General features: G+C 39.5%; 1 protein-coding gene and 1 long non-coding RNA gene across 3 annotated transcripts in view; one reads left to right on the top strand and one right to left on the bottom strand.

The window, feature by feature from the left end:
* Positions 1–12,089, top strand: part of ALDH1A2 (aldehyde dehydrogenase 1 family member A2) — a 54,060-nt gene that overhangs the window by 21,526 nt on the left and 20,445 nt on the right. The window contains exons 2-6 of the mRNA XM_008637116.2: positions 1,704–1,808; positions 2,038–2,178; positions 4,208–4,337; positions 9,356–9,433; positions 11,788–11,801. Coding sequence (XP_008635338.1) covers positions 1,704–1,808; positions 2,038–2,178; positions 4,208–4,337; positions 9,356–9,433; positions 11,788–11,801 — 468 coding nt within the window. The remainder of the gene's footprint in view (positions 1–1,703; positions 1,809–2,037; positions 2,179–4,207; positions 4,338–9,355; positions 9,434–11,787; positions 11,802–12,089) is intronic.
* LOC108447558 overlaps positions 1–12,089 on the bottom strand; it is a 134,520-nt gene that overhangs the window by 20,366 nt on the left and 102,065 nt on the right. For both annotated transcript variants that reach the window (XR_001863196.1, XR_001863195.1), the window contains exon 3: positions 2,005–2,176. This is a non-coding gene — a long non-coding RNA (uncharacterized LOC108447558). The remainder of the gene's footprint in view (positions 1–2,004; positions 2,177–12,089) is intronic.

Here is a 12,089-nt window from a genome sequence, read left to right on the forward strand (position 1 = left end):
TTAGCTTCAGAGTGTCCTAACAGGGACCAGTACCTGGGTTTGCCAAACAGTGTAATCACTGATCAGGAAGGCACCAGCACGGTCTGAGGAGCTCACAGTCCAAGGACACAAACAGGTTCAGGATAAATTAGAGCATGCAAAGAAAGCAATGGTAGTGGTGTGGTAGGTCCTGGGTTCAGCAACCTCTGAAAACCTAAACAAAAGGGGCAAGGGGGAGTTAAAGAAAGGACAGAATCTGGAATGGATGGAGGGGCACACAGCAAGGAGGCTGAAGTTTGAGGCATAGGGAAGATGAGGAAACACAACAGAAATGCATCTGTAATAGCAAAAGCACATGTAATTGTTGGGTTCCATGTACGGTTATTCTACCACCAGGGCATTTTCCAGGCAGGCACAGGTTCCTCCCACACACAGCTGCAGTGAGCTGGGCACGAGTGAGCTCTGAAGCAGGAGCTGTGTCACTGCAGTTACAGTGGCACCGAGCCTGAGCTAATAAGCCCTGCTGAGAGGAACACAGCTACAGGACTTCCATTTGGCTTGGAGAATAGGTTGAGCAAGCTCATGTCTGGTAACTGAAAACTCTACAGATGTATTTTTGCCTTCATGTGTATAAAGATGGGCCAGTTTCTCTTACCTGTGTATCTCTGACTGGAACTGAGACTCCTCAAGCTTTCAAAGGGTCCCTGTCTCTATAAACAAAGCCCTGTATGCAAAAAACCCCCCAGGTGGTGAACATTCCTTCTCTCTATGCATGAACTCCTGCCTTCAGTGAAGTCAGGGGTAAAATTCCTGTGCATTTCAACGAGGCCAGGACATCCTCTTACACATTTAAAGTTGTATTTCATGGAATCCAATGAAAGTACATTGATATCTGGACTCCCAGGAACCCAAATGGTGCCTGAAATTTTTGAAAACTTTCATTCTTAGAAAGATTTAAAAGACAGGAGGAGTCTGAGTACCTGGAAAACTTTTCGCTCAAGTCATTTTCATGTAGTGACTTCTTTAATATTCACTAATAAATAATTACATCCTATTCTTGAAAGTCATTCAGCAGAAAATAACTGACATGTATGCAGCTACCAGTAAAAATCTACTTTAAATAAACTCATTTGTCATTACCTTTCTCAAGACAGCTCTTGTCAGCACCATTACCATTTAAATTTGTTTTGCCCCTGACAATTAAAATGATAACAGCACTGAGAGAATTTAACAATTTCCATTGTTCCTAGCAGATAAGCAAGTTAGTTTTGTGCTGCAAGCCATCACTGTAGCCATAATTAACTGTGTATTGAAGAACAGTGATGTTTGAGATTATTCAGCCTTGACTGGGATGTATCAGTGACTAAATGTTTACTTACTGAACTGAATGATTATTCCAAATCCTTGTCTTGTCTCCAGCAGTTTCAAGGCTTTTTCTCTGATACAGGTATTTCTTATTTTAGTTTGTTACAGTTTTTGAACCAAATCTGAACATCAACCGATATTTAGACTTTTATGTTGCTTCTATAACGACACTACTATAGAATACAGAAAGACATCTCGGGCTGGCCTCAGCATGAACTCCTGAAAACTGTGATTTTCACATGAAAAAATAATTTTCAGTTCTTTTGTATTAGAATCTGCAGCTTTTTTCAGGAGTTTGTTGTTACATACATTACTGTTTGTTCATGCAGGAGACCTGATGACTTTTTTTCCTTTTCTAGATTTTCATCAATAATGAGTGGCAGAATTCTGAAAGTGGAAGGATATTCCCAGTATATAATCCAGCAACAGGAGAACAGATCTGTGAGATTCAAGAAGCTGACAAGGTAATGTATCCTATGAATGGCTATATGTTTAATGTATAAATTAAATGTATAACAGGTAATAGAAATGTATAAATAGATCAAAGCAACTAATCCAGAACAGCACTGTTGGACAGTTCTTTTATTAATCACCATTTCAAAACCCACGTGACTAAGTTTGTATAACAGCCCATTCCATAAACCTAGTTGTGTTATTTACCTGTGTCTTCAATTTGTTTCTTCCTTTTCACAGGTTGATACGGACAAAGCAGTGAGGGCAGCTCGGCTGGCTTTTTCCCTTGGTTCCGTTTGGAGGAGAATGGATGCATCGGAAAGAGGCCATCTTTTGGATAAGTTAGCAGACTTGGTTGAAAGGGACAGGGCAATTCTTGCTGTAAGTGGCGCATAAAAATCAACAGTTAAATCAGTTGTCAGTTTTTACATTCTGAGAGCCAATTAGCTCATGAATGGGTTGATACGAATTGTATGTGAAATGGCTTCCTGGCTGAAATGGGTCTGTCCACTTACGACGTGATGCAAAACCCATAAAAATCAACAAGAGCCTTCCAATGGGCTCAGATCAGCTTTAAATTGGACATCACGCAAAAGCAGGGGTGTGCACTCATGTGTGTGCCTGGCACGCACACCTGCAACTCTTCTAGAATAAGAAATGGCAGGTTGGAATGATTTGTGCAGATGGGAAGGGAAGGGCAGGTGACATGCTTAGGGACACTCAGCTGGTGACACAAATTCCGAGTGTGGCACCGTTTCACTCTCGGATGAAGCCATCGCAATGGTGGCATTGTTAATGTTGTTTTCCGCATGTCAAGTGCTTTGAACTAAGCCTGTGAACATCTTAATTCCAGCTTTGTCAACACTTAAATCATCTTACCACCGGCGGATACTGTAAAATCGCCATGGGGAGAAGGAAGTGCACAGCAAATCAAGTTTACTCTGCCTGTCATTTAATTTTTATTTCTAGAGCCGAGTTCTTTACTGAGTTGCACTGCAGGCAGTGACGTTAATTGCTCTTGGGGATATAAGTCAGTGCAGAACTAGGCCTCCATTCTTTTCTATAGAAACCCATTTGATGGTTGGTGTGTTACACGCAAGCATCCTTTGCCCATTCTTAATGATTTCTATTAGACAGCTACATGCTTAGGGACACTCAGCTGGTGACACAAATTCCGAGTGTGGCACCGTTTCACTCTCGGATGAAGCCATCGCAATGGTGGCATTGTTAATGTTGTTTTCCGCATGTCAAGTGCTTTGAACTAAGCCTGTGAACATCTTAATTCCAGCTTTGTCAACACTTAAATCATCTTACCACCGGCGGATACTGTAAAATCGCCATGGGGAGAAGGAAGTGCACAGCAAATCAAGTTTACTCTGCCTGTCATTTAATTTTTATTTCTAGAGCCGAGTTCTTTACTGAGTTGCACTGCAGGCAGTGACGTTAATTGCTCTTGGGGATATAAGTCAGTGCAGAACTAGGCCTCCATTCTTTTCTATAGAAACCCATTTGATGGTTGGTGTGTTACACGCAAGCATCCTTTGCCCATTCTTAATGATTTCTATTAGACAGCTATTGAGAATGAGTTAAGCTACTCAACATCTTAGGATATTTTATTGGATTTTTTTTGCTAAATGATCTTAGGAACCCCTAAGAGGATATCTTATAAGATAATTTAAAAATAGGAATATTAACTAAAAAGTAAAGACATTAGCTTGTTAATTTATGAGCTTCCCTAGAGGAAAGTTTGTTTATTTAATGGCAATAAATAAACTGGCTGTACAGTATAGATATCTCAGACCTCAGCAGGAGTCTTGGCAACCATATAGAGAAATTTTTATATTCACATCAATTATATAAAGAGGGATGTGTCCATTCTTCTCTTTATGGATTCAGATCATTAATACAGGGTTACAAGGAGCCCCTTCTCAGCTGTTATCATTAACATAACAGAACCCAGTTTGACAGGCATTTTTATCTTGGCTCCTGATTAAAGCAATTCAGCATTTATAGATCTGGACCAAACACAGTGGCTATTAGGTTCAAAGTACACAAAGGCACATGTACATGCATGTGGCTACACACACAAACCCACAAGACAGACAGACAGACACACACAAACACACACATATGTTCTTAAAATCACAGCGATTCCAGAATACTCCTGGAGAAACCAGTTTGGTTTTTTTTAAGGAAAATACTTTTTGTTCACATTTGCGAAAAGAAGTAATAAAGGGGACCAGATAATTGTTCTGAACCTTCTGGGTTAAAACTACACCAAGGTGCAACTGATTGGTCTTCATTAAAATCTTTGTCATGATTCAAGAGCTGTTAAAATGGTGAATACTTAAGTATGATAGTTCAAAAATGTTACTATACTTACATCTCTTAACTTTTTCTTGTCCTGCAGACTATGGAATCACTGAACAGTGGCAAACCATTCCTCCAAGCTTTCTATGTAGATCTCCAGGGAGTCATAAAAACCCTGAGGTATTATGCTGGTTGGGCAGACAAAATCCATGGAATGACCATTCCTGTAGGTAAGGGGAATTAAAGCACAGCTATGCACCTAAACCTTTCATGGCCAGACTAAGGCTTAGTAGCTTACAGCTTCGTGGAAAGCAGAGGAGAAGCCTGGGTTGCTCTTACAGTGTGTATTGTGTTGCTGAAGCAGATGTTTGAAATTCAGCACTGGGGGCCCTGCTCTTGTTCTGCCCCATATGCACATGTGAGGAGGGCTTGGTTTCATGTGTCCATCTGAGAAGGAGATAGCTCAATACCTACACTTAAATACTGATACATGTATAAAAATGCACAACATATAAGCCTGAAAAACACCTTGGAACTCATGAAAATAGTGTTGGGTGCCTGTTTAAGAAACAGTACCATTATGTATAGATCTTGTTTCTATATATCTTCTCATTGCTTATGCAAATAATTTTACTTGCGACTGACACTGGATCTAACTTAATTTATACTTTGAGAGTGCTCTTAATGTTACTGTAGAGAACTACATACATATGAGATATATTTTGCTATAGATGCTTCTTCAAATTATTCAGTGGGATGAATTTGATATTATATATATGAGATAAACCTTCATGCATGCTAGGAAATTATTATGTTCTTACTCTTTTACTAAAGAGATACAAAAAAATCCTTACCATTATTTTTATTTAGCAAGTCTCTTCCTCCTGCCCCTCCCTCCCAGCTGTTTAACAAATATAGGCTGCATTTTCTGATGCGAATATATTCATTTACAGTCTGGACTAGATGTACCAAATGCTAGGATTACACAACATGGCAAAATAGCAGAAAATGACTTTATGTAGGTGCAGTCATTAAGATAAATGTACAAATCTTTCACCTGCATAAAATAAAACTCTGGAATAACATTAAGGAAAATGAACATTCATTATGTGGATTCTTTTTGGCTTCATGGTGCACGTCCCTTGCACATGCATGTTTATTCCTCTTTACCCAGTAAGGCCAGGAGGGCACGCTCAGGGGTAAATGCCCTTTGCTATAGCCCAGTTATTTCCCTGGTGTTTCGCTGTGTGGCACACTATCTGCAGTGCACTCACCTCTCTACAGCAAAGCACGAAACTATCCAAGTGAAGCAAGCAGATAAATTGAAAATGTGCCTCCAAAATTTTCAGAAGGGAAACATCTTATTACAGTGTTACTCCTCTTGGTGTTTCATCTTATTAAAATTGCAGGGGGCACTGACTGGTGTTTATCTTCACGATCTTATTTTCACCAAAGAAATGACAATAATAATATTTCAGGTGTAGACATTCCTGCAAGGACTCAAAGATTTCCACAGTCATTTAGGCTGAGATTGATAAATCCCAGTTTTGCTGCTTGTACTTCATGTTTAATCATACAAAAGTGCAGACCGCACCATAAATTCATGTGTTCAGCAAATTTCCTGTTCCCTAATCTCTTTCTCTCTGGTCGGTGAATGCCTCCTTCTCACTCTTTAGCCCCACAGGTACACAGAAATTAGGTCAGCCACCAAAAGGCATTACCAGATTAAGGAGAATAAATATTCTCTGTTTATTCTTGGTTTCAAGTACCTTATGGGATAAAACCTGATTTTTTTTCAGTGAGGTGGGCTATGCTGGGCAAAAGGAAGGCACATTTTCAGTATGCCTTCCTCAATGCAAACTTTGTGCTAACACAGTTTTCAGTAGTGTAGAATCGTAAGTCCATTCACATATCTTCAGGGTATCAACTAGTTCTTCATTTAACACTTCTCTTTATTCCTCTACTTTCACACCATAAATTTGTCATTCTCATGAGGCTATTTTAGGGCAAAGCTGGTGTTAAACAATGGTGCTCTTTACGTTCACTTACCATCAGCTCACCAAAGGTAAACAAACAACACAACAAAACCAAAAAACCCCCCCTATTAAATCTTCTCTTTCTATTTAGTATGCTAATAAATCTGAAACCTCCCAATCTTTTGTTGTTGTTGTTGTTTTTGAAGTTTTCTTTTATAACTAAAATAAAAATAGGCAACTAATAGACAAGTAGAACAGTGTGTTTTACAGTCACATTCCTTTTGGTCCCAGAGCTACAAAACCTTCAGACTGCCCTTTGCTTGCTCCCATGCGTAAAGCCTTGATGATTTAAATTAAAACAGAATGAAGCTAGACCAGAAACTGTTAAACTAATAAACTGAATGCAAGCAGAGATGTATCTTTAAAGCAATATATGGTATTATATATTTTAAAGAACCAACTCAGCTCTCCTCACCCCCTTGTTTGCTGTGTCCTGCTATATGAGGCATAGAACTCTATTATGGTTGTTATGCAAATAAAATATCCAGGATGGAGACTCCTGATGGAAATCTGAGCAAACACATCTGTGGAAGATATTGCTGTCCCAAAGTGAGATCCCTGGATAAATGGGACTTGCTTTCTGATTAAAAAATGAAAGTCTTTGGGCCAGGTGCTAAGCAGCTGCAAATTGATCTTGCTCTATATTAATATCAGTGAGGACTCAGAATGACAGTTTACTTCAGCTGAGTATATTAAAAATATCCCTTTAAGACAAAATTTTAGATTGGATGTGAGATCAGTGTCAGATCCCTCTCAGGCAGTGTTCTTCTGGCAGCCAGCTAGTAAAGGATAAGAGTAACAATCATCAGCCACAGCATCTTAGAATAAGTGTCATTAGCATGACTTAAAACTCTCAAACATTTTAAGAATGTCCTGTATAATTTCTAAGCACAAGGGAGCTTTCTATGCTCACTGTTTAGAATAACAGAATTAAGCTCACTTAATTGTTGAGCTATTTTGCCATGGTAACAGCTTGTTCTACATTATGGACAAGGCGGCTCTTAGATCCATCTTTGGCCCGTCCAGAGACATCCAAGGCTTCTGAATAACTTCAAGTCACATATGTTCCCAAAGATATTGTTAGAAAGCAACCTCAAAAATCCCATCTTGACAGAAAGTCTGTGGATGATGAACTTTGGAAGTAGGTGTCAAAAGGGGCATCTGTCTAGAGTCTAGTGGGAGACAGCAGGGAGAGCAGCTCTGCATGGGAGGCACCGCTCTGCGGAAAGAACGTTCTGCCTACACTGGGCAGAATTAACCACCATTTGTCTGCCTTGGCAAGAGGTTCAGGTTATCTATAACTGTGTGATGAAGCACGCAGACATGTGGCAGTGATTATGCAGTGATGATCTAAAGTCAGACAGTGCTAATGTAACTGTGTTACTGTTATGTTGCCACCATCCTTCTGGCTGAGAACACACCTCTCACAGTACTACCAAGTACAAGCTGGTATTTTTAGCCGACTCCTCTGTGTTTCTCTTGAGCACTTAGTTTTGCTTGTATGTACTTCTCTGTATTTTGACTTCTACTTCGCTTCTGTCTGATCTGATGAATCTTCCTATGGTCTGTGAACCACTGCTATAATCTGTGAAAGATAACCTGGAAAACCCAACTGATCATCTCAGTCTGTGACACAAATATTCTCATCTCCACTGGGGAGTTGTTAAACATCTGGAGATCAAAACGTTGCAACGATGTTTTGTCAATGCAGTGCAAACAAACTGATAAACTATTTTCTTCTGACTTTTCCTGATGTGAATGTTTTTTCTCTCTTTCAAAATTTATTTTCCCTGCTCTGTCCCTTGGCTTGGTTGCAAACTATTGTTACCTTTCTCATAATTATTCTGTATCTGGCCCCCAGCTGACATATTATCTACTCTAGCTCAGGTTTCTACTAAGCAAATCCTGTAAAGTAGATGGATAGAAATAAGCAGACCTGAAAATAAGTTATTTCTAATCAAATTCAAGTTGAAGTCTTTTCTTAAACCCAAGAAATTTTAAGGATTAACCTGTTTATTGTTACCAGATATATCTTAGAGGACATTGCAGCAGGTTCCCAAAACACACTCTCTATTGTGAAGTTAGGCCCTTCCCCAATATCGCACAAGGGTAGCTGCAGCTCTGGACTGAATGGGGGAGAGGCTGGGGGTGCCACTTCCCAGCCCAGCCTGGGAGGGAAAGCACATACCCTGTGTCAGACAGAACAATGGGAGCAAAAGCCCTGTAATCTCTCCTCCTCCTCTTACTCCCTTCCGCTGTCTGACCTTTTCTTATCCTGGTAAATCATCTCCTGCCATTAAGCCTAGGTAACCTTCTCATCATTCTCACATACTTAGCTGAAATTATTTTCCCAAGTTAAGAGATTTGAGTTTTTCTAGATGACCAAGCACTACAGGCCAAGGGGCACATTCAGCTCATGCCTTTAGCATAGCCTTTCCCTCAGCTGTAGCCTCACTGAAAACCATCTGACCTAAATTCATTGAGGTACAAAGGTGCAGTAAATCTATTTTGCACAGATGCAGGCCAAACACGCTAACAAAGCTACTGGTTAGACAGTACCTTAACAGATCCTTTAACTGGTCCCCACACACCAGGTCCCTTTCTGGCTCAATGTAAACTGGGAAGAAACCTGCATATGTAACCTCAGCATGTGCACCCAGACCACAGAAGTAAATGATGCTCAGTGACACAAGTCACAAACTTTCCCTCTTCATTCCACATCTACAGGTTGTGGTACATCATTCCATGACTTCACACTGCCTGTGTCCTCAATGGCAGATGAGTCAGCTGAATATTACTCTATAACCCCACAGCGGGTTGTAGATACACCTTTATATCGCTGTGTTCCACTCATGCATTTCAGGAAATTGCCTTTGTGACTTTTTCTTCACTTCTCTCACCCTTAAATCAGCTGAGGCTTCCATGCTACTGCAATTTTTTGTGCAGTACAGCTCTTTCCCAAGGAACAAAGCAGGTTACTTTCTGATGGGAAGTCTGATTCCTTTGTTCTACAGAAAGAACAATTAGGTTGCTCCTGAACCTAGGTTTCCCATGCTGGCTCACAAAAAAACACTTCCATGACTTCTTTATTTCTTTTACTGCCATCAAAGGCTGATCCTTAGAGGTTTTTTCTCCCCTTTATTTCAATTTTTTTTTTTTTTGTTCTGCCAAGTCAAACTGCACTTGAGAGTAACCATGCTCATCTGTTTCAGATGGAGATTATTTTACATTTACAAGACATGAACCCATTGGAGTGTGTGGACAGATCATCCCTGTGAGTATCTCTACTAGTGCTTTCTATTTATTTTCATTTGAACCAGCTCTCTTTAAAGACACATAAAACATGGTCTTCAGCTATGTGTGTTTTCCATTACGAAAAAAGCTGAGCTCATATTGTTGACATATCTTTAACAGCCTCCCTGCAAATGCTTATTTGAACATGCTAATAGGGTTTAGGCTCTGTTATTAGGAGTTAAATTCTCAAGTCATAGAATTCACATGATTAAAACAAGCAAAGCAAAACACAGTGTTAATATGCTGTCAGTGGTTATGGATGTTCACACAACTTATGGAAAATTGATGCTTTGCTGTGGTAGTCTCTTTATTTATTTAGTTTTTACTGTGATTTAACAGGCTCCTCAGTTCCTGGGAGATTGTGATGTATTTTAATTCCATTCTTTCCTGCTATTTCTTTTACAAGGCTGGAGAAGTAAAGGAAACTCCAGGAGACATATCATTGCAATTAACATTGTGTAGCTAATAGAAGACATGAAATGTTTGTTTTATTTGTTGTGAGAGAGAAACACATCATTTCATCAAATCCAATACTCCCCCCTACACCCCAACAGACACCCTCATAATAAAATCTTGCTGAACATTGCATGGGAATTGCACTGAGAGGGTAACTTTTTCAGAAGAGCCAGTTAACCAGCTTTGGCAGAAATTTCAGTGGGAGGCTTACATATAGCTATTAAAATATTGCATGGAAGCTTTTTTGTTTGACAAAACACTGGGGGACTGATCAGGCCATTCTCAGAAATTTTTGTTGATGTCGATTTTTTATTTTGTTCATGTTACCACAAAGCCACTAAACAGAAACATGGAGCAATTCCATTACAAGAGGAGCAGCCAGAAAAGATTACTTTAACAATGTTAAGCCCTTTTTCCCTATTTAGATTTGTTGTTATTTCATGTCTTTGTTAAGGGGTGGCTTTTGTGTTTGGCACTCGGCAGAAACCCACAGAAACATGCAATGACTCAGAGAGTCTGTGGCTACAGCCGTCCTGCAAACACCTACGCACTCTCCTAACTTGGTCCTTATGAATGAAAGATTCCACAGCTCTGTCCCCATTTCTCAGCCAGGCACATGGATAAGCATTTACTAAATAACAACCCCAACACCTAACCCCAGTGTTGCTGGACATCTCTTATGCTTGTTTCATTGAGCTTAACTGACAGATCTGCTGAAGAAACTTGGCCACAGGCCAAAAGCAGGATTCATTTAGTTTAGATGTGTAAAACTTTGTTCAGGGTTGCCAGCCATCTACGATATATGTTCATTCTTCCCTCACTTTTGTCCTCCAAAGCCTGAAGATGGCTGTCATATCCATCTATCCTAACACCACTGCTGATCTGTTCTGTATTTCCTCCATGCTACCAGCTCCAGCAGACAGCCCAGGCCACTGCATGTGCTTGGCCATTCCATGAGCAAATACATTATTCAAAAATAAAATTAAACAGCAAGTCTAACACTGAACTCCTCATCCTCTTTCACATCCCAGCTTCCATCAAAACATGTGCTCTTTGGTAGTGCTGTAGCATAAACAGGGCTGTATAGTGCCCTATAAAACTGCTGTGAGCTCTCCTTGCAGTGCCATTAGAAGTGCAGGCTGTTAGCACACTGCTGGCCCTACAGCTCCCCTCCCAGGTTTATGTACTGGAGATGGAATTAAAACATCACTTTGTCTCCGGAGTTTATAAACAACAGAGGGAGTAAAAAATTGGGTGTTCGGTGAAGGAAAGACAGTTGTGTATTTTTTCAAGCTAGCCAGGGGCTAAAGAGATGTCTGTGAGAGTGGCAGCTGATATGCATCAGGCAGCAACACATTCTGGCCAGTGGCTGACTCTGTGACTGATATTTTCTATTCTCCTTCTAAAAGAGACTGTTGTATGCATTTGTGAGAATGATTGTGCAAACACAGTTATTTTATTGCTGTGACATTTTCACTAAAATCAGCAGGACTATCCACTTAACCTGCTAGGACCAGGCCTTTGTGCAAAAGGCTCATTACTTTTATCTTTATCCACAGCATGTTTGTGCATCAAACTAATATAATTCACTACAGCATCTGCTGCAGTTAAATGAAATTGTAATGAATAACAATACAAAATTTTGTATCAGCAAAGAACTTCTCAACTTTTTTTTTACTGTTCTTTTAACATCTTCCATATAAATTTCTCAGTAGGAAGTCTTCAAAAAAATGAAATGCTTTGACTGACCATTGACATTTATGGACTTTTTATTGTAATTCCTTCAATTAAGGATTATATCATTTTGAGTATAAATTTTATATCTTAAGATGTATTCAGGGATATGAAATTTACATCCAAAAATGAACAAACATCCAAATGCATCAGAAGCAAGAACTATTTTCATGGGGGAATTAAAAGTGCCAATAGCAAAACAGTAAATTAAATAAAAAAATTGTGACTTAAAAAATCGACAGATAACATAATATTTTCTTAATGGAGATTGCAGGTGGAGGTTGTATTTCTTTGAACAAGAGAGAAAGAACTAAAAAGTCACTGTTGCTGCTTTCTTAATGGCAGTAATTTTAAAAAATCCGTGCTTTGTGCTGGGAAAGATTTATGCTGAGGATCAGCCTGAGAAATAAGTGAGGTATCAGCTTGACATCTTGAAAACAAAACACCATGGCGATATTTTTC

This window comes from Corvus brachyrhynchos, unplaced genomic scaffold (assembly GCF_000691975.1).
Source record: "Corvus brachyrhynchos isolate BGI_N302 unplaced genomic scaffold, ASM69197v1 scaffold200, whole genome shotgun sequence".
In the NCBI taxonomy this organism is placed as follows: Eukaryota; Metazoa; Chordata; class Aves; order Passeriformes; family Corvidae; genus Corvus; species Corvus brachyrhynchos.